We start from the raw sequence: 22244 nt of genomic DNA, 5'->3' as shown, positions 1-22244 counted from the left end.
TAAGTAAATATATTATTTCATAATAATAATTTTTATATTATTATTGTATAATTTTATAAGTTAACGATAAAATCTCTTAATAAAAAACAATATTTAACATATGTATGTTACATTAAATACAAATTCTTCGCAATAATAAGGGTAAATTTTATCAACTACCATTAAACTTTAGATGATATATTATTTATATCATTAATTTTTTAATTATTTTAATTAGAGTATTGAACTTTGGTTTTACCTTCAATATACCATTGGGTTGTTAAAATTCAAAAGACATGATGATATAGAGAAAAATAAAATCGTTTTGATGCGACTATTGATGTCGAAAATGATAAAATTTTTAGACAATGAATTTTAAGAGTATATCGATTTTTCAGTTATAACATTTTACTTTTTCAACCGTCATCAGGGATGAAAATTCTTCGCAATAATAGGGTAAATTTTATCAACTACCATTAAACTTTAGATGATATATTATTTATATCATTAATTTTTTAATTATTTTAATTAGAGTAATGAACTTTGGTTTTAGCTTCAATATACCATTGGGTTGTTAAAATTCAAAAGACATGATGATATAGAGAAAAATAAAATCGCTTTGATGCGACTATTAATGTCAAAAATGATAAAATTTTTAGACAATGAATTTTAAGAGTATATCGATTTTTCAGTTATAACATTTTACTTTTTCAACCGTCATCAGGGATGAAGCCAAAATCAAATATTAGTAGAGGTTGAAATATTGAACTATTTAAGAAAAAAATGACTTATAGTATTTAAACTTAAAATTCAGAAAATAATGTTTAATTTGTGTAATATTTAAACATACAATGACCTAAAGTGTTATTAGACCAAAAAATTGAACATGTGATTTTTCTTTTTAATCAACTTGATTAAATATTTAATAAATTATTGTATTTTTTAAATTTAAATACTTATTTTACATAAACCAAATTAAAATTAGACTAAAATCTATTCAATATATAATTTTTTTACAGACCAAGGGCCTTTGAGCCCCAATAGAGCTCCGTCTCTTACCATCATTGACAATGAACTACCGCTTGTTATCGGTCATTAGTTATGACAAGATCTTAACTCGAATTAGATTGATCTATCAAATAAAAAGTTTATCCAAAATCTTAATTCGTTAGATAATCTGGCCATTGAATAGAAAATTCGTGGTCAAGCAAAAAGGTAGACAAAGCTGGCGGGTCATTAGCAGAAATAGGTAGAAAATAAGGTGTAAGCGGCTGGTAAGAAAACGAGAGCAGACAAAGGAGAGTTGGTGAGGAACACATGAGCAATACAAATACTGCTTCATGAGTCATAAACTCAACACCAAACTCATACCCCTTTCTTTGCAATTCCCCAGGATTCAAGGTCTGTTTTCACTCCACTCATTGATCCTTGACTCGAATTCTGGGTTTTTTTTTTATTGTTTTTAGTTTTCAAAGTCTTTTTCTTCATGGTGATCCATCCATGCAATGAAAAAAGTTTGCATTTTTGTTTGTTTGATATGTTTTGTTTTGCATGTTGTCGATTAATCCGATGAAAGCTAAAGAAATATTTGATTTTCATGTCTTTATCGAGAGCTTGTCACATTTCTTTGAATACAGATCATACAAGAACCAAAAGAAAAACACAGAACATGTTTTTTGTTGACTTTAATTTCATTGGTTTTCTTGTTTGATTATTTGATATGAATTCTGTGTCGGGTTTTTAGCTTCTAGTTTAAAGTTCCCATTTTTTTCTGAATGCATATCATATTAAAAAATGGGATCAGGTGAATGGTTCCTTCAAAAAAGAGATAGTTTCAGGAACGATTCGTTTTCAGGCACCGAGAATGTGCCCGAAATCGGGTGCCTCTCGATTATCGTTCTTGGTGCCTCTGGTGATCTTGCCAAGAAGACTTTCCCTGCTCCAGGTTAAGTTTTTGGATTCATTTGATCATAGGGGAGCTAACCTTACATGGTAATTGTGTGTTTGCAGGGATTTCTACTGCCGGACGAGGTGCATGTTTTCGGCTATGCAAGGCAGGGTTTTAAAAAACGGTTTCGTCGCCGTTTGAGTTACCCGCAATGGTTGCAATGGCGCCCGAGACGGCCGCAATCACGGTAAATTCGAAATAACTGAAAACACGATCGCGACTTGAAACCGTGCATGCAAGGACTAAGATTTCGGATGATGAGTTGAGAAATCGCATTCGCAGGTGAGGCGTCTATCACACTTTGGTCATATCGCATTAATTTATGAATAGTGTCAATGGTAGGCTTGACTGATATCTAATCAAAATGACAGATATCTTGTGACTGAAAGGAGTTCGTTGCCGTCGGAAGATGTATCGAAGTTCTTACAGCTGGTCGGTACAAGCCTAGTTATACATTTAACATGTTTCAGTCCTATTATTTTTGCTTCTTAGCTTTCAACTGGCAACTGTTATTGTTTGTAGATTAAATACGTAAGCGGGACGTATGCTGCTGCTGAGGGCTTTCAATTGTTAGACAAGGAGATCATGAAACATGAAATCTCGAAAAGTTGCCAAAAAGGGTCATCTCGGATACTCTTTTATCTTGCACTTCCACCGTCTGTATATCCGTCTGTTTGCAGGATGATCAGGAAATATTGCATGAATAAATGTAGGTACTTATGCTTCATGAACAATGGTGCTAGAACATATCATTTTACATGATTTATTATAACGCCTGTTTCAGGAAATATTTTCATTGGTCTGTGCTTTCTTCATATTTTTGTAATTCACCGAACTGTGTAAATTTTCCATTCTATATTCTCACGATCACAAGCTTTAAATGGTTCTGTCCCGGATTTTTGATCGAGAGACACGATATCTTGTCTACTACTTTCCTTGAAGGGCTCATTGATGATTAGAAGGCAGTATCTTATATATTTTTTTCCCCAGCTGATCTTTGTGGATGGACTCGGATTGTTGTTGAGAAACCAATCGCTTGTGAATGTATATGCTAAAGCAAACAAATATGTGAAACTATACACAAATGATGCAAGTAATATAATAAGTTAGAGTTATCGTCTCCTCAGGAATTGATGAGAATTATTGATGTTTTGCTATAGCTAGAGTTAGATATCCCGAACTAGTCTAGAAATTCTTGTCGAAACAAAAACAAGTAGTACCAAAAAAAATAAACGAATGAGAAAGTACTGTCTAGGCAAGAAATATTATGAAGTATGGTGTACAGAAAAGTTTAGTCGAGGCAAGGAAAAATTGTAAAAGAAAACGAATCAAAATTATTAAAGCAGTTAAAAGTGTTGGGTTCAATATATTCAGAGAAACCTCACACAAACAGACTTATTTACGAAGAACTTAGGTTGGTTTTGCTAAGGCAAAAAGTTATTCTATATCTAGAATGACTTAGTGTGCTATGCTTAAGTTGTCTGACAGGATTATTGGAGTATTCAAGAACGGTTGCTACAACAATACTACTCGGCGTGAACTACAACCCTTGGTTTGTCAAACTGTTGTTGAGGCAATACCCCTCAACGTAAACTACATTCGTTGCCTATCCTACTCAAGTAATTACCCCTTTTAGTCGAATGAAACCTTTTCCTTATCTCTAAGACGGATTAGAACCTCACCATCCCGTATCAGTCCCATTGTTCATGTAGATCTTCCCTAACTCTCTCGATATTAGGCATCCATTCCTAGAAAAATGACAATCTCTTGAAATCTCTTACAAAGTATAGGAATGTTTTGTCTAGGCACCAGGCAATCTCTCAAAAGCTCTTACAGTGTCAAGGCAAAATATTAAAACAATGAAGAAAACAATATTAAGCATAAACAAACTTCTTCATTCAATAACATCAAACAACTTTTCATCAAAACCATAACCAACACCAAGTATAGATGTTCATGGTACGAAAATATCATCCAAGAGTTAAATATTAAGTACAAGCCCTTTAAGCGAATTAGAAATTAAGAAATTAGGAAGAAACACTCACAAACAGAGCTCTGGACATTCTGACAACCACCACACCTGCTCCAGCGGTTAGCCTCTCTCGAGGGCCTAGCCGCTGCTCTGGTGAAGTCCATCTATGGAAGGCACCAAGGACGATCAAGTGGGGGAACGATGGAAAATAAGGTGCTGCAGCCGCTTACTCCAAGCCTACGGTAAATCCTCTCCTTGCTTCTCAATCCTCCTGGGCAACTATAATGAGGTATTTATAATGAGAATTTGTAGGGTTTTGTGTCCTTGAAAATTCCCTAAATACCCTCGTTGACTTACCAATGTTATAAATGGAAAGGCGGCTAGAAGTGATCAATTTTCTTAAAGGGCGTGACTGTGCGTGAGGATGAAGCTGGGCAAATGACGTCAGCAGTTGTTAAGCCACTCAGATCTACAAGATAAATCTTGCCTAGGTAAGATAAATTTGTTCCTCACTGTCGTCTTCTTATGTTCCTCTAGCACTGGGAAATAATTTTTGTCTCGGTAAATAAATTATTCCTTAGTTATTTCCTACATCAACACAATCAACAAAGAACCTTTCTCCTCAGTAGCATCAGTTAAGCCAAATAAATCTTGCCTAGGTAAAACTTATCCACCACATGCAAATATGACCTAAATGCAACTAAAATGCTATGACAACGGCTTTTAGACACACAATAACTTGAGTAGAAAGACATAAAACATAGTGTTTTTATGGAGTTATCACACCCCAAACTTAAGCTATGCTTGTCCTCAAGCAATCGATAATAAGTAGTAGAAAAATAAATTGTCATGACAACACAAAAAGTTAGGATAATCATGTGGTTTAAAATTTCAGCCCTCAATAAAAAAGTTTAGTTTCAACATGGTAGATTGTATGAGAAGTCAAGTACAAGTGTGTGTGTGCGTGATTGTATAGCAGTCTATGCCTTAACATGGTTAGAAATTCCTAAGTAAGCACTTCTGTTTTGCCAATGTATCAAATTATTCATCAAGCATAGTTTCGCTCCTATTTATTCAACATGTGTCTTGAACTTTTTTTAGCATACTTCAGGGGAGTCAACTTATCACAACTACCATCCCACACTCTAGGTAAAAGGGAGCATACCTTCCACCCCCAAGCTAGTCATGCAGAGTCATCCCGTGACTGCTTTCATTCACTCATATGCCGAGGAAACCATTTGTTTAAGGGGTTTTTCTAGGTCATGCCATCACACAGAGGAGTGCCCTCTACAGTTATGTCGAGGCATTTATTTACAATTCAACACAATTCAAAACAACAAGGAGTTCAATTTAGCTTTTTAAATATTTAATGCCATGACGTATAAAAAGTTCTTTCCTAAAAATTTTCTAAACACCTTAAGAAGAGAGAACATACAATCGCATTTAAAGAGTCACAAAGAATCAAGTCCTAAGGTGGTTCTAGCCTTCAATAGTCATGTAAAATAATTCTAGCCTAGGCAATAAAAATTGCTTTCATCATCGGGCATCATCAATAATTCTATCCTAATAAAACCCATGCCATGACAACAAATATTTCAACCAATTATTATAAAAAATGCAGAAACTAAGTACGGAGTGCAACACCTCCTCCAAACTTGAGGGATATATTATCCTCAATGCATGAAAATGGATGCAAATACAACAGAAAATTACTCTAAAATGCTAATGCAAATGCAATTGAAAGAAAGATTACCTTATTGTGATGGAGAGGCTTGACTAGACACACGGGTTTTACGTCGTTTAAGAGGAAGAGGCTTTCGAATCCAGTATCTCCTAAAGGAAGGGAATATAGATATGGATTCACAATACGACCAGTTGTTCGTTTGATGTGACGTCATGTGCTCGGGGCATTAGTCGGTCATGACCTTTCCTCGGTGTGGGTTGGCTCTACAGGGGTGTCTTGAGACTGGCTTACTTCAGGGCCATGAATTGGTTATGTATTGAGATCCAGGGGTTATTCAGATACTTGTTCAGGTGTAGGCTAGTCAGGGAATGGGATGAAATTATCATCATCAAAGAATTCAGGCGGGAGTTCTTGGGTGTTATCGGAAGAAGAGGAGAAAGAGTTGAGATATTCATCTGTCTCGCCGTGGCCTTTTTCGTGTATAGGGGAGACATGTGTGGCGAGAGGAATGACATCCACGGGGAACTCGGGTCGGACATTTTATGTCGAGGCATGAAATGTGCTGCTGCCTAAAGGTGTGTAGGTCCTCATTGGTAATCGGGAGTAGCTCCTTGAAGAAAACATTCATTTGTGCATACCGTGACTTGACATAGCTAAAGAAGGTATGCATTTGACCTTCCAGACGCACCAACCACTCTCGCTCTCTCTAGTAGATGTGACCACGACTGCTATTCTTACCATGGCAACTGATTTTACTCCTTACTCCAAGCCCTCATATAAGCATTGTCATCAAAGCTCATAAGTTCGGGCACTTTCTTTTTGGTGATGCCTTCCTTTGACTTGATAAATTTCTCGAAAGGCTCATGGGGGACTTTTTTCTTCCTGCACAAAATATTTATCAAATTGGGAAAAAGAAGGTTACTGCAGATCCTCTTCGCGCCCTCGTGAATCTGCTTAAAGATTATCACGTCGACATCAATATCGTATCCATAGATAATAGAGTGCAGCATCATTAATCGCCTCACCAACACTGTTGTGTTGTGTGAAGTAGGCATCAACTTGCCTTTCAAAAAATGATTTCACATCTTTGTAACTGGCTTAAGGGCTCGGCGGTCCACACACATACGGTTGGGCGCATTTCTTCAAACTTTGCCCAGCCGAAACACATCTTCTATCACACCATCATATGTTTCTTGATATGCCTCAGTAAGGAATTTTTTATGTTGATCCTCTACCTTGCCAAACTTGAAGTAGTGGATTAGAGCCGAGGGAGTGAACCAGATGGATTTTCCTCTCAAATACACAATGTGTTGGGATGGGTCGCCTAAGTGGACGTAAAACTCTCAGACTGTTGTCGATGCCACTGCTTTTGGATGTTGGGCAAATTTCTCTCATTTATGCTTCCGTAATATGTCCATGACCTCTGGTCCAAAGGGTTCTTCACCAGCCTCTGGGAAGATAAAGCTGTCATCCAAATAAACTTGTCATTTATAGGGTTTTTTACTTCGCCTTAGCCTCAACAGTTTGGAAATGCTCAAATCTTGAAGCCGTGACAGAGGATGAAGAAACGCCTGGATTCCTCTTGGATTTGGCCATGGTGTTCGATGTGACAGATTGTAGGGAGTAGCAGAAGATTCTCACGGCGGTAATGGAGGGTTCTGATGAAAGGTGCAAAAGCAAAAGAAAGAAAGGTTGAATAAAAAGTTGAAAGAAAAAACAAGGAAACAAGGAGAAAGAAGAAACAGGCAGTTTTGAAGAAAAATAGTGAGTAATGGGTGGTTTCTTGGGGTTAAAATGGTAAAAATAAAAAAGGAAATGAGATATGTTATTAATTATGATATATTTGATTTGAATAAAAGAATTAATAAAATAAAGGAATATATCTTTCCCTCTTTAAAAGTGCCTTCAAAACTAATCTGATTAGGGTTTCTCACCTTCCATGCATAAGTTCATCCTAAGCTGCCACGTGTACCCTAAAAAGAAACAAAAATAGAGAATAAAATAAAAAATAAATAACTCATGCATAATAAAATAACATAGATTATTTATATACATAGTGCAAATTTTTGTTGCCTAGACAACCAAATTTGTTCAAGAAAGAAGGGCAAACTCTTGGGCATCATGAAGTAATGATGTTGGTTTATCACACAAGATGGGTGCTCCAATGTATGACTTCAATCGTTGACCATTCACCTTAAAGGTTGACCTATCATCCATGTTCTTAATTTCTATTGCTCCATTGCTATGGACTTAATGTACGATGAACGGTCCTGACCATATATATTTCAACTTGCCTAGGAATAGCTTGAGTTGTGAATTGTAAAGCAAAACTTGTTGTCCAAAAAAATTGCCTAGGCAAAATTTTTCTGTCATGCCATCTTTTCATCTTTTCTTTGTAGAGGCAAGCATTTTTATACGCCTGAGCTCTAAATTCATCCATTTCATTCAGCTTCAACAATCTTTTTTCTCCAGCAAGTTGCACGCCCATATTGAGTTTCTTGATGGCTCAAAATGCTTTGTGTTCCAATTCCAATTCTACGAGCAAATGAAACGTCTTGCCATAAACTAGCTTGAACAGTGACATTTCGAATGGCGTTTTGAATGTTATTCGCTATGCCTATAGTGCCTCATCAAGCTTTGGTGACTAATTTTTGTATTTAGGGTTGACCACTTTCTCAAGAATATGTTTGATCTCACGATTAAAAATCTCAGCTTGCCCATTAGTTTGTGGATGGTATGCCGTAGCAATTCTTTGGACGCATTTCGTATCTTTTCAGCACATTGGCAATTAATTTGTTATCGAAAGTGAGTACCTTCATCAGTGATAATTGCTCTTGGTGTTCCAAAACCTATGAATATATTTTTGTGTAAGAATTTCAACACAGTCTTGGAGTCATTACAAGGTGTGGCCATCTTTAACCCATTTGGAAAAGTAGTCTACCACCAAGGGTATGTACAAATCACCAAAAGACAAGGGGAAAGGTCTCATAAAGTCGATCCCCATACATCAAAAGTTCAACTTCTAAAAATGTTTTGCCATGGCATCTCATTTTTCTTCGATATGCTCCCAGAACGTTGACAACGATCACATGAGTTAAATAATTCACGTGTATCCTTAAATAAGGTATGCCAGTAGAAGCTAGATTGAATGACCTTTATAGCAGTTCTTACCCTACCAAAGTGCCCTCCATATGGGGATATGCAATGAAATAAAATCTCCTTATGTTCTTTATGGGCGTACCTGCTGAATATTTGGTCATCACATTACTTGAATAGGAATAGTTTATCCCAATAATAGTGGTGTGCATCATATCTGAATTTTTTCCTGCCCTGGCTAGATAAATTTGGAGGCATAACACCACTAACAATAAGTTAACTATGTCAACGTACCACGGCGGTAAATAAAATTTTCTCGTCAGGAAAACCTTCTGAATATCCTTCATGTGACAAATGTTTTAGTTCTCTAGCCTAGACAAGTGATTTGCTACTTGGTTTTCAGTACCCTTCCTATACTTTACCTCTAAATCGAGTTCTTGCAATAATAATATCCATCTAATATATTTTACCTTTTTTTTGCCCTAGCACTGCCCCTACCACATAGGCACTTGCATCACACATCAGCTCAAAAGGGGAATCCCAGTTAGGTGGTACAACAATTGGTGCTGAGGCGAGTTTTTTCTTCAGATTAGTGAATGCATCAAGGCATTCATTGTTGAATAGGAACTGTTGATTTTGTTGAAGTAGCAAACAAAGAGCCTTTGAAAAATCTTTGATGAACCGCCTGTAGAATCCTGCATGCCCTAAAACTTCGTATGCCCTTTACAGTGGTGGGTGGAGGTAAATTCTCAATTACGTCCACTTTGGCTTTATCCACTTTGATGCCTTAGTGAGAAATTTTGTGTCCCAACACAATTCCTTCGGTCACCATAAAATGACATTTTTCACAGTTTAGCACAATGTTGGACTCCTCGTATCACTTCACCACTTTAGACAATGTCGAGACATCAATAAAATTCATCGCCCGAGATGAAGAAGTCATCCATAAATATTTCCATGAAGTCTTCCACCATATATGAGAAAATGACCATCATACACCTCTAAAAAGTTGTTGGAGCATTACATAGTCCAAACGACATTCTTCTAAAGGCATATGTATCATATGGGCAGGTGAATATGGTCTTCTCCTATTTTCAGGTGCTATGGCGATCTGATTGTATCCAGAATATCCATCAAGGAAACAATAAAATGTCATGCATGCTAACCTATCAAGTATTTGATCAATGAAAGGGAAGGGAAATGGTCTTTCTTTGTCGTTTTGTTGAGCTTTCTGTAATCCATGTATATCTGCCAGCCTGTGACGATTCTTGTAGTCAAAAGCTCATCATTCCCATTCTTAACCACGGTTACACCACCATTCTTTGGCATACACTGTACTAGACTGACCCATGAGCTATCGGATATGGGATAAATCACTCCAACATCCAGCCATTTTATGATTTCCTTCATCACCATTTCTTTATTATCGGGTTAAGTCTCTTTTGTGGTTCCACATAATTACTATGGCTATCTTCTAATTGGATCTTGTGCATGCATATTATAAGGTTAATTCCCTTTAAATCTGCCATGGTCCACTCGAGAGCTTTTCTGTGCTGTGAAAAAACATTCAACAAACTTCCCTCTTACTCAGGGGTTAGACTAGCAGAAATTATAACTGGTAAAGTTTCATCACTACCTAGATAAGCGTATTTCAAATGTGATAACAACGGCTTAAGTTCTAAGGTAGGTGCATGTTGTAGTGAAGGTTTTGGAGGAATAAATTCATTGAAATCAAGGGGTTTGAATCTCATACATGGTCTAGCTTGAATTAAACTAGAATTTTCTTCTTCCAATGAATTTTCCTCAACTCTGTACATGCTCTACTCTCAGTATGTCTTTCTTCTACTTCAATCGAAAAGTTTCACCTCAACAAATATTTTTGTATGTTTCATTCAGAAAAATTTTCCGTAGCAAAAGGTTTTATGTTCCTTAGATTGTAAAACATCGTCTTGGCCAAAAAGTTTTGCAGGATTCCTTCCGGAGAATTTTTTCTTGGCAAAATTTATCATACTCATCAAGATGTAAAAATTTGCCTTGACTAGAATTTTCTGTCCCAGCTTCCTCCAATGAGTAAACGTCTTCAATGTAATGTCATTCTTCATAATCATCAACGTATTTAAGAGTGTTGAAGACATTGATCATGACGCTTTGATCAGTCACCCTCGTCATGAACTCTCGATTCTCACAATCTATTAGAATACACCCTGCAGCTAAGAATGGACGTGCAAGGATAATAGAGGAATTTTCATCGATTCATAGTCTAAAATGACTTGTCAACTTTAATAATTACATCTTTAATTTTACCCTAAAGACGAACATGTGATCGATCAACTAGTTATAAGATCACAGTGGTTGGTCGAGCATTACCCATTCCAAGCTTCAAAAATATGGAATTGGGCATCAGATTTACACTTGATCCCAAGTCACAAAGATCTCTTCCAACATATCTATCACCGATGGAACATGGTATAACAAAGCTGCCAGGATCGTTTTGCTTCAGCGGAAGTTTACTAATTGTCTAACAATATTCTGTTGCCTTGGAAACAATTTCTATTCTTTCCACATTTCTCTTCTTCGTGACAATATCTTTCAGAAATTTGGCATAGGAAGCATCTATTCAATGGATTGAAGTAATGGAATATTGAAATGCAGCTGATCAAGGACATCAACAAATTTTCTGAACTGATTTTTTTCATTATGTTTCTTCAATCGCTGAGGAAAAGGTGGTTGAGGTCTAACTTCATCTGCTACAGGTGGAAAATAACTTTTGCCTATATATTTCACTATTAATGTGCTAACTTGTCGAACCCTAATTTCTTTCATTCTCTTTAGTTTGTTCTGCGTGTTCAGTAATCTCAGCTTGTTTTTCAGGTTCTTCGTGTGTGGTGCCTTGGCTAAAAGTTTCTGGTTGCTCTCCCAAAACTTATCCTCAAGATTAATATGAGTATCACTTCTCAATGTGAGAGCATTACATTGCTCATTTTCAAGAGGTGTAGTGACCTGAGTGTCGCTAGGGGGACTTCCTTATGGGCATGAATGTAATGACGTGGTAATTTGTCCCACTTGATTCTCCAATGCCCTCAACGATGAGCTATGGCTTTGTAATAGAGTTACTTGGATTTGTAACAGATTTCCTTGATTCTTGATTGTTGATGAGTGTTCATGTATCAAGGTCTTTGTTGAAGCCATGAAGTCTTTTGTTGAGGCCATAAACTCCTGTAATGAAGCTTCAAGAGCGTTATAATTTGAAAAAGATGCATTACTTTTATTGTTACCTTGCCATGGCACCTGTTGATGTTGCGAACTTGAGTGTTCAGAAACTTTTTGATTGTGGCATGTTAAAATAATTATTATTGTTATTCCCTTTATTATTCACAAAAATTTAAATTTGTCGCCATCCAGGATTGTATGTATTGGAATAGGGTTGTTGTTACTGCTTCTATTGAAGTTGCCCATGAAATTGATGGACTCTTGGTTTTCTAGGCATTCATTCTCATGATGGTTTCCTCGGCATAAAATGCATGCTGAGTTAGTTGCCTTGACTTCTTTCACCTCACTAGAACGTGCAAATTTTTTAGCATGTTAGTTATAGCAGAAAGTTGGGCAGAAACTGAATCCTTACTGTCAAGTTCATACGCCCCATATATTTTTCTGCCAGTTCCAAGCATTACAGACAAGAATTGATAGTCATTATTAGCTATCCGATCGAGGATATCAAAGGCTTTCTCAGGTGATTTGTCAAGCAAAGTGCCGTTTTCTGGCATATCTAACATCATACGAGTAGGTGCATTAACTCCATTATAAAACATCACGACTTGAGTCTAATCATGGAATCCCTGGTTAGTTTACTTGTGAAACAAGCTTTATATATGTTCTATCATTCATACATAGATTCATCATTACCTTGGCTAAAACTTTAAATTAATGTCATTACAGAGTTGGGTGTGCGTGTTGGGCGGGTTGTAGCGAAGTAAAAACTTTTCATAAGTCAACCCAAGATTCCATTGATCTAGAAGGGACTCCACTAAGCCAAGCTCTTGCTCAATCACGTAGAGAATAAGGGAAAAGTTTAAGCTCCAACATATCTTCTTGCACTCCTTGTTGCATTAACGAATCACACACTTCAAGTAAGGCACAGACGTGCTATCTAGCATCCTCATTAGGCGAGCCACGAAATTGACCGATTGAGTTTAGCATGTTAAACATCACCGGTTTAAGTTCAAAACGGGCTGCATTTTAGGTGCCACGATTCCAGGGTTGAGATCGTCAAGAATCGGATTTAAGTGATCTCGTATTGCTCGTGATCTTGCAGTATCTCTAGAAAATTATTTGTCGTGATTGGGGTCTGCCTGATCTCCCATATTATTGTCAGCTTGATATTGCAGTCGATTCATATAGTCTCTAGCACATTGGTTATGTCATCTTTGTCTGAAAGACTATTCAATCTCAGGTCGAATGGTTTACCAGTAGATCCAGGGTCATGCAACGACAAAAACCTTCAAAAGAAAATAAACAAGTTAAACTAAATAAATAAAATGTGACAAGAAATAAAAATTTGCTATGACAAAAATTATCAAAATTCCTTCAGTTGCCAATCTCCAGCAACGGCGCCAAAAACTTGATCACTTGTGAATGTATATGCTAAGGCAAGCAAATCTGTGCAAGTATACACAATCGATGCAAAAAATATAGTAGTAAGTAGAGTTATCGTCTCCTCATGGATTGGTGAGAATTATTGATGTTTTTCTATAGCTAGAGCTAGGTATCACAAACTAATCCAAAAATTCTTGTCGAAACAAAAACAAGTAATACCAAAAAAAAAAAAACCAATGGGAAAGTACTATCAGGTAAGAAATATTGTGAAGTATGGTGTGCAGAAAAGTTTAGTCGAGGCAAGGAAAAATTGTAAAAGCAACGAATCAAAATTATTAAAACAATTAAAAGTGTTGAGTTCAATATATTCAGAGAAACCTCAAACAACAGACTTCTTTAAGGAGCACTTAGGTTAGTTTTGCTAAGGCAAAAAGTTATTCTATGTCTAGAATGACTTAGTGTGCTATGCTTAAGTTACCCAAAAGGATTACTGGAGTATTCAAGAACTGTTGCTACAACAATACTACTCGGCGTGAACTACAACCCTTGGTTTGTCAAACTGTTGTTGAGACAATACCCCTCAGCGTAAACTACATTCGTTGCCTATCCTACTCAAGTAATTACCCCTTTTAGTTGAATGAAACCCTCTCCTTATCTCTAAGATGGATTAGAACCTCACCATCCCGTATCAGTCCCATTGTTCACGTAGATCTTCCCTAACTCTCTCGATATTAGGCATCCAATCCTAGAAAAATGACAATCTCTTGAAATCTCTTACAAAGTATAGGAATGTTTTGTCTAGGCACCAGACAATCTCTCAAAAGCTCTTACAGTGTCAAGGAAAAATATTAAAACAATGAACAAAACAATATTAAGCATAAACAAACTTCTTCATTCAATAACATCAAACAACGTTTCATCAAAACCATAACCAACACCAAGTATAGCAGTTCATGGTGCGACAAATATCATCCAAGAGTTAAATATTAAGTACAAGACCTTTAAGCGAATTAGAAATTAAGAAATTAGGAAGAAACACTCACAAACAGAGCTGTGTTGTGACATTCTGACCACCACACCTGCTCCAGCGGTCAGTCTCTCTCGAGGGCCTAGTCGCTGCTCTGGTGAAGTCCAGCTATGGAGGGCACCAAGGACGATCAAGTGGGGGAACGGTGGAAAATAAGGTGCTGCAGCCGCTTACTCCAAGCTTACGGTAAATCCTCTCCTTGCTTCTCAATCCTCCTGGCAGCTATAATGAGGTATTTATAATGAGAATTTGTAGGGTTTTGTGTCCTTGAAAATTCTCTAAATACCCTCGTTGACTTACCCATGTTATAAATGGAAAAGGGCTAGACGTGATCAATTTTCTTGAAGGGCGTGATTGCGCGTGAGGATGAAGCTGGGCAAATGACATCAGCAGTTGTTAAGCCACTCAGATCTGCAAGATAAATCTTGCCTAGGTAAGATAAATTTGTTCTTCACTGTCGTCTTCTTATGTTCCTCTAGCACTGGGAAATAATTTTTGTCTCGGAAATAAATTATTCCTTAGTTATTTCCTACATCAACACAATCAACAAAGAACCTTCCTCCTCAGCAGCATCAATTAAGCCAAATAAATCTTGTCTAGACAAAACTTATCCACCGCATGCAAATATGACCTAAAGGCAACTAATGCAACTAAAATGCTATGACAACGACTTTTAGGCACACAATAACTTGAGTAGAAAGACAAAAACAATCTTTTTACAGAATTATCAGAAACCATTCAACAAAGATTTAGGCTCCGCAGATGAATTGAGTTCTCAGATTGGTGAGTTGTTTAACGAACCACAAATTTACCACATCGATCACTACTTGGGAAAGGAATTGGTCCAGAACCTGGTAATCAATGTGTAAACAGTGCTTTGTATTTCTTGATTTCTTTATCATATCGGCTCAAATCTGGCTTTATGGTACTCGCAGTTGGTGCTTCGTCTTGCTAATCGCTTTTTCTTGCCCCTTTGGAATCGTGGCAACATTGATAATGTACAGGTGAGTATCCTTCTTTTGCAGATGTTTGGAAATCATAGAGTGCTACATGGTGTTGATTAGTTTATGATTTATGTCGATGTTTATCGTTGTTGGACTGGCTGAACTTTGTCAATTGTGATGTTATGATTATTCTTCTCATATTAATCTCTACTTTCTTCATTTCTTCTGGCAGATTGTATTCAGAGAGGATTTCGGAACCGAAGGTCGTGGTGGATATTTTGATGAATATGGATAAGTTCCGGGCACTTATTTCAGATCCTTATTCTATAGGAGAACTTATGAAGAATCACCTTGTATGTGATTTGTATGTTGAATATTCGCTTCTTAGTTCTTTTTCCTTTTGTGCAGCATTATCCGCGATATTATCCAAAATCACCTGTTACAGGTAATTGCTATAAACCGAAACAAAAACAAGCTGTAGGAAGAACATGGTATGTACCATTAGCCTACTCGAGTTATTTATCGAGTTCATACCAAATGCAGGTTCTTTGTCTTGTTGCCATGGAGAAGCCTGTCTCTCTCAAACCTGAGCACATTCGAATGAAAAAGTGAAGGTGCACGTCTTTTCACTCCACACTTTAGAAGTGACTGCTAGTTGTTTCTGTGCCCGCTAAACAGACCCCGTTAAGCAGACCGATTAAGTTTTGATCCATTTTGTAGTACATGGTTGATGCAATACTCCCTTATAATTTCTTATTTTCCTTTTACTATATGCTGATTACTATATGAAATCTAGGTTCTTCAATCGGTACTTCCAATTAAAGATGAAGAGGTTGTACTCGGACAGTATGAAGGTTACAGATATGATCCGACAAATCCCGATCACTCGAATACTCCAACGTTTGCAACTGTTATTCTGCATATACATAATGAAAGATGGGAAGGTGTCCCATTTATACCAAAGGCCGGGAAAGCATTGAATTCGAGAAAGGCAGAGATAAGTGTTCAGTTTAAGGATGTTCCGGTGATATATTCAAATGTATGAATATAACTTTAAGATTCTTTATAATTTTGCTTATACAATTACTTGGTTCTTCGATTAAATCGTGAGGAAATGCGGTAATATTTTCTATAGCTAAAAAGCAAGGGAGAAATGAGTTTGTCATACGCCTGCAACCTTCCGAAGCCATGTATATGAAGCTAACGGTGAGTTTGTCGTGCCATCTAAAATCTTTTAGAACTAGAATAACAATGACCGAGGATCTTCGTGCTGGTGGTTTCGGATGTTTCGTTTATGTTTATAAATTTTCAGTTGGACAAAACTGCATATATGTTTGTTTGCTGGAATTATGAGATCTTTGTGCTTGTATATTGACTTGCAATTCCTCTACTCTATCAAGGTGTTACGATCCCGGAGGCTTATCAACGTCTTATTCTCGACACGTATGATCTTTTCACTTGCTCCAATCCTTGAAATGTTATTGTCTGCAATGCATACTCTTAACGCTAGTAGGTCCGGTAATGCGGATCAGAACTATGATAGCTAGTTTCGCTTTTTGGTTTGTAATGAACAACTCGATCTTCTTTTGGTTACCTAGGATAAGAGGTGATCAGCAGCATTTTGTTCATAGAGACGAGTTGAAGGTAAGAATTGGTATTTACTCGAGAAGACGTTAACTCATAGGGGATTCGAACTAATGTTCGTGTTGCTTCATACATCAGGCGGCATGGGAGATTTTCACGCCTCTTCTACATAGAATTGACAATGGTGAAATGAAGCCAATTCCGTACCGACCAGGTAGCCGTGGACCGGAAGAAGCAGACGAGCTTTTGGCTAAAGCCAGTTACATTCAAACACATGGATATATCTGGGTTCCTCCCATCTTGTAGAATCTTGCGGCATTCCATCATGGTCGCCATATAAGTCGAGGTTTCGTCAAAGGCCTGCTTGTAACACATCGAACAACCTGGCCTGCCGGTTATAGCAAGTTAAGGTAATTCTAAGAGCTTGTATTTGGAATGTTTGTTAAGGTTTTGATTTCGGTTTCGGTTTTTTACGTTCAGCATAAAATCGGGTTAGTTTGATCATTGAATAAATAATTGAGAATTATCTTTGAATAGATACTATCTTGTATTTTCTCTGATTAATAAAAAAAAGTCGAATAAAGTCTAATGTTTTCGAGTATGATTGATTAAATGAGTCTTTATATAAATTATTTTAGAAAAGTTTGACCTTTATTTGAATAAATTCAAAAAAGTTATGTACTTATTTGACCGTATTGAAAAGTTATACCTTTATTTAAACATATATGAAAATATTAAATCTTTACCAATTTATAGGATTCATCTTTATCCAATGAAAAATAAAATTTTCAAATAATTTAATGTGAGAACAAATTTAAAATTATTTAATACAATTAGATATTAATTTATTGATATTTAAATTTATGTAAAATAAAAAAATCGTTAAAATAAATGAATAGTATTAATAAAAAAAAATTAATTTGTTAAAAATTAAATTTAAATGACATCATTTTGTTGATGTTTATTTTGTTCGGAGATTTCATTCGAGTTTTTTATTTGTATAATTATTATTAGTTTTGCTTATATAGGGGTTAGTTATTAATTATTATTACCATTAGTATTAACTATATGTTATTAGTTATAATTTTCAATCAAGTAGGAATTATGAAGTATCATACTATTGTTAGTTATATTTCTTATTTTGCATGTGTGTCTATATATTTATATATTAATTATCGTCATTAGTTAGTACGTTGTTAGCTATGATTATATATATATAATGTTATTAACATGGGAAAATTATTAGTTACTTTTTATTATTGGTTATTTATAGGTTATACTATTATCGGGGTGTATGTCCACATATTATATATCTATATATATTATATTATAGTGAGAATGCAAATAAATAAATAAATAATGTTATATATATATATATATTTATTTAACTTATATCACATATGTTTTTACAGGCCACAATTGAAAGCTTAAATTAATTACAAAGAACCCCAATCATTGGAGCCAAAAATACAGCAACCCAGTGATGAAAGGCCCCAGAAGCGGTCCAGAGGATGAGACCCCTTTAGGGTTTGTTTGCCCAAATGTGAAGTTGTCGCCGTCAATGTGTTACAACCGTTGGATCCAATTAGCGATCCAACGGTCCAGATTCAACCTAGCAAGGCATCAAACCATTCAGATTCGCGCGTGCATCAAGCCTTACGCACCCGTGATCTGACCCTTGTTGCTGTCCTCTGTTGTACCCGAGCGTCTGTACGATCCTGGCAGACTCCTCTGTCGCGACAACGCCAGACTGTCGAAGGGAGAGGCAGAATTCCCCTTCCATGTCCTCGCTTCGAATGCGTGCAAACAAACAAAATGTAAAAATAAAATAGATTAGAGGAAAATAAAAAACACATATATGAGGAAGAATCATCAGCAAAAAATAGTGAGGGGAGGACAAGAGCAAAAAAAGAAAAAGAAAAGAGGAAAAACACATAAGGAAAAGAATGAGTTATTTTCCCTTCAGCAATAGAAAAATAAAAGGGGTCCCTTTCTTAGGAGAGAGCAGCCAAATCCAAGGAGAGAAAAAAACCCATAAAAAGGAGATACATCACCTTCCTCGTCGGAAAGGCATCGCCGTCGTCCTTTGGTGTCAAAACTTCACCGATTCGTCAAAGGTAATAGTTGCATATGTCATTTTCTGGGGTTTGAAGGGGTTGGTTCTTTGGGGTTTTGGTTACTTTCAGGGTTTGGGTTCAAGGGTAGCCGTTCGGTGGCCTTTTAGCCCTTCATCGGGGATCTTAAGCTACGGAGCCATGGTGGCTATCTTGGACAAAAGAGGAAAGTGAGAGGGTTTGAGAAAAGGAAGAAATGGCGTGGGAAATGACTGATTAGAAAATGATGATTGGGGTTATCATTTTAGCCTAAGTAATGCTTTAAGTGGGTCCATGAAACGACGACGTTTTGGGTAAAGAGACCCGTTTCAACGCTTGGGGTGGGATATTTACTGTGTACACCATGTTGGTTTTTGCTTTATTCCATTTTGGTCCTATTTTATGATTTTTGAATTTCTGATTTCATCTTCCTGTTTACGCGCCTTATATTTTCATCCCTGTGCTGAGTTATTTCAGATTTTCACCTGTTCTTTGTATTTGACATGTAATTTGTTAATTTGTATTTTAGTCCCCTGCATGTTGATTGTTTTATCCCGATTTGACCATCATTCTTTTTTTTTTCTTTTTGATCCAAAGTGCATTATTTTTCTCTACTTTGTGTGCCTATCCATCTATAGGATTTTACCTTTGTAAGTCAAGCAATTTGTTTTGAAATCCTTTTGTTGTTAATGATTCATTCGAATTTAGAATGTTGTTGGGTTATGGCTTATTCCTCTCCTTTGATGTTTATAGGTAATTTAATATGCTTATAAATGCAAATAAATATATGTTGCGCACATTATCTATTTCATGTTTACCGAGCATTGTTCATGTACATCAAGTTATGATATATATATATATATATATATATATATATATATATATATATATATATATTTCATGAATGCGTTATATATATATATATATATATATATATATATATATATATATTTCATGAATGCGTGTTATATATGTGTGTGATGTATAATATATATATACATGTATTGGCATGTAAATAGTTATTTTGCATCTCATGAATACATATGTAACGTATAATTATATATGTGTATGCCATATGAGTATATTTCATAATAGGTAATAGTCATTCGTACATAATGTGTTTATGTCCTTTAATTACATTGACCGATTTAATGTGTGTAAAGTCATGTGATTTTTTTTGGATAAGTCAGAATTTTATTATCCAAATAGCAAAACGCTACAAAATACAATCAGGGATCATTTACAAAGCAATTACATACAAAAATCAATGATCATCTATACCCCATTGATTAGAGAGAGTAATATTCACATTTTCTACTCTATTGAATTTCCTACCCTTGAGTTGAAGACATACAATAAATTTAATGTCCTTTAGCAAATCATTAACTGACCTTGAACGACCTTGGAACAATCGTTTGTTCCTTTCTTCCCAAAGCAAGTAAACCAATGCGTTCAAAGTGATCTTCATTACAATAGATAAGATTGATTTTCCTTTCCAATTTGAGCTCGCCTTAGCCAGAAAACGTCCCATAAACAGGCTGTAAATTACAGACCAGACAAGGAGAATTTTCTCCCATAGAGAAGCAGCAGTAGGGAATAATAAGAAAAGATGATCTCTTGTTTCAGATCAGAGTTACATAAAACGCATGAGCATTCATTAATAAGCCCTATTCGATGGAGTCATTCCTTGGTAGGGAGTTTGTCAAGTAGGGTCATCCAGGTTATCATACTATGCTTTGGGATATGAAGGGGAAACCATACGAGCTTCTGCCATGGAACCTTATGTCTTTTTTCCCGGATGGAATCCCATATAGTGCTTGCTTTGTTAGCACCCGACGGAAGGATATTATGCACCTTTGTTCTAAATTTCAGAAGTCGTCTAAGACACCAGCTAGTATTGAGTTTAACTTCAACTGTCCAAAAATTTTTGTCCTTGAAAACGTAATTATAAAGACATGATACCCATAGAGAGCCTTCACCAGCAAGAATTTGTTTAATTAGAGAGAACATACAAGCTTTGTTCCATGTCTTGATGTCTTTGATACCTAGGCCTCCTTCAGATTTCAAGGTGCAGATTTTGTTCCAACTTACGCGAGCTCCTGTTGCTGCTTTATCAGTCCCTTTCCAAAAGAAGCGGGAACAGAGCTGTTCAATGTTTTTCAAGACTGAGTTTGGCAGAAAGATTTGTCTGCACCAAAAATTTGTAATTGAAGATAACACTGTTCGAATTAGCTCCAGCCTTCCTACATAGCTAAGCAATTTACTAGACTAGTGATACAATCTTGATTTAATATTGTCGATGAGAATCACTCAGTCTTTTTCAGAGATTTTCCTGGTGAGCAGTGGAATTCCTAGGTATCGTACTGGCAAAGAACCATGTTTAAAGCCAGTAGCTTGCTTAATAGTCTCGATATTTCCCGTAGACATTCCAGCTGCATAAAATTCACTTTTGGAGGCATTAATTTGAAGTCCTGACATCTCATAAAAATGATCCAAAACACTAGTAACACCAATAACTGAATCCGCTGAACTTTTGCAAAAAATAAGTAAATCATCCGCTGAACCATGTGAATTTATTTGATTGTTAAAACATAGATTTAATTGCATGTATCTTCAATTTCTAAATATTATATCCTCATGAGCATTACTTGACCATATCAAATAATTGGACTAAGGGTAATACCCTTTCATTTTAAAGTCGTCATGGGGTGGTTGTCTTAACGTATGAGAAAGCTACTTCCGACAATTTTAAAATGAAAGTGCAACCCGACAAGTGAAACCCTAAAATTTGACTGCACCTAAAATTTTGGAACGAGCGAAAAAGAAATGTTTGTTTATTTAAATTCCTCGAGAAAAGATTGTTAGAACTTATAAAAGGTCCGATCTCGACGTCTTTAAATAATCGAACATCATTATTCTTTTTAAAAGGATTGATAATTAATATTTAATTAACTTTTATTTTTATCATTATTCATGCATTCGGAATTTAAATTAATAATGAATTTTAGGATAAAATAGTAATATTTTTTTTATTTCGATTGTAGTGAGAATAAACTTCTTTAAGGCATGAGAGGTCTTTTCTTCTCGGTAGGAAATAATTAAATATTGTCATCTTTTGTCCTAAAATTCAAAGAATATTATTTGAAGGGATCTTAAATGAAATTAAATTTGAACTTGTAGATTTCTTTGCAAAGACAATTAATTAATCGACTAGGTATTGATTTAGGGCACTATGGGGCTGTTAATTCTTGCCCACGCGTAATCGACTCCCGAACTCAATTTTTGGATGCACAGACCTTAAAAACGTTGTTTTAATATTTTTTA

The 22244-nt window shown here is 35.9% G+C and overlaps 2 protein-coding genes across 2 annotated transcripts; both read left to right on the top strand.

The window, feature by feature from the left end:
* The first annotated feature begins 1773 nt into the window (after positions 1-1773).
* LOC120136513 (glucose-6-phosphate 1-dehydrogenase 6, cytoplasmic-like) lies at positions 1774-16224 on the top strand. Its single transcript, XM_039152524.1, has 11 exons — positions 1774-1924; positions 1990-2038; positions 2299-2359; positions 2450-2599; positions 14361-14456; positions 15022-15153; positions 15235-15303; positions 15476-15534; positions 15652-15688; positions 15787-15857; positions 16040-16224. Exons 1-10 carry the CDS (start codon positions 1774-1776, stop codon positions 15853-15855), a joined length of 873 nt encoding a protein of 290 aa, XP_039008455.1. The 3' UTR covers positions 15856-15857; positions 16040-16224.
* LOC120136512 (glucose-6-phosphate 1-dehydrogenase, cytoplasmic isoform-like) lies at positions 15967-17249 on the top strand. Its single transcript, XM_039152523.1, has 5 exons — positions 15967-15975; positions 16040-16267; positions 16619-16686; positions 16842-16887; positions 16966-17249. The coding sequence occupies exons 1-5, from the start codon at positions 15967-15969 to the stop codon at positions 17131-17133; spliced, it is 519 nt and encodes a 172-aa protein (XP_039008454.1). The 3' UTR covers positions 17134-17249.
* The last annotated feature ends 4995 nt before the right edge of the window (positions 17250-22244 follow it).

Source organism: Hibiscus syriacus, unplaced genomic scaffold (genome assembly GCF_006381635.1).
Source record: "Hibiscus syriacus cultivar Baekdansim isolate YM2019G1 unplaced genomic scaffold, ASM638163v2 tig00110633_pilon, whole genome shotgun sequence".
Taxonomy (NCBI): Eukaryota; Viridiplantae; Streptophyta; class Magnoliopsida; order Malvales; family Malvaceae; genus Hibiscus; species Hibiscus syriacus.
Note: the sequence above shows the minus strand (reverse complement) of the source record. Positions and strands in the feature narration are given on the sequence as shown.

Excerpts from the sequence above, each read along its gene's own strand:
- LOC120136512 (XM_039152523.1), top strand. Across the intron at positions 16,268-16,618 it reads TTCAGTTTAAGGATGTTCCG|CTTGCAATTCCTCTACTCTA; the intron begins GTGATATATTCA and ends CTTGTATATTGA. Across the intron at positions 16,687-16,841 it reads CAACGTCTTATTCTCGACAC|GATAAGAGGTGATCAGCAGC; the intron begins GTATGATCTTTT and ends TTGGTTACCTAG.
- LOC120136513 (XM_039152524.1), top strand. The coding sequence starts at position 1,774 with ATGGGATCAGGTGAATGGTTCCTTCAAAAAAGAGATAGTTTCAGGAAC. Across the intron at positions 1,925-1,989 it reads GAAGACTTTCCCTGCTCCAG|GGATTTCTACTGCCGGACGA; the intron begins GTTAAGTTTTTG and ends GTGTGTTTGCAG. Across the intron at positions 15,304-15,475 it reads GCAACATTGATAATGTACAG|ATTGTATTCAGAGAGGATTT; the intron begins GTGAGTATCCTT and ends TTCTTCTGGCAG.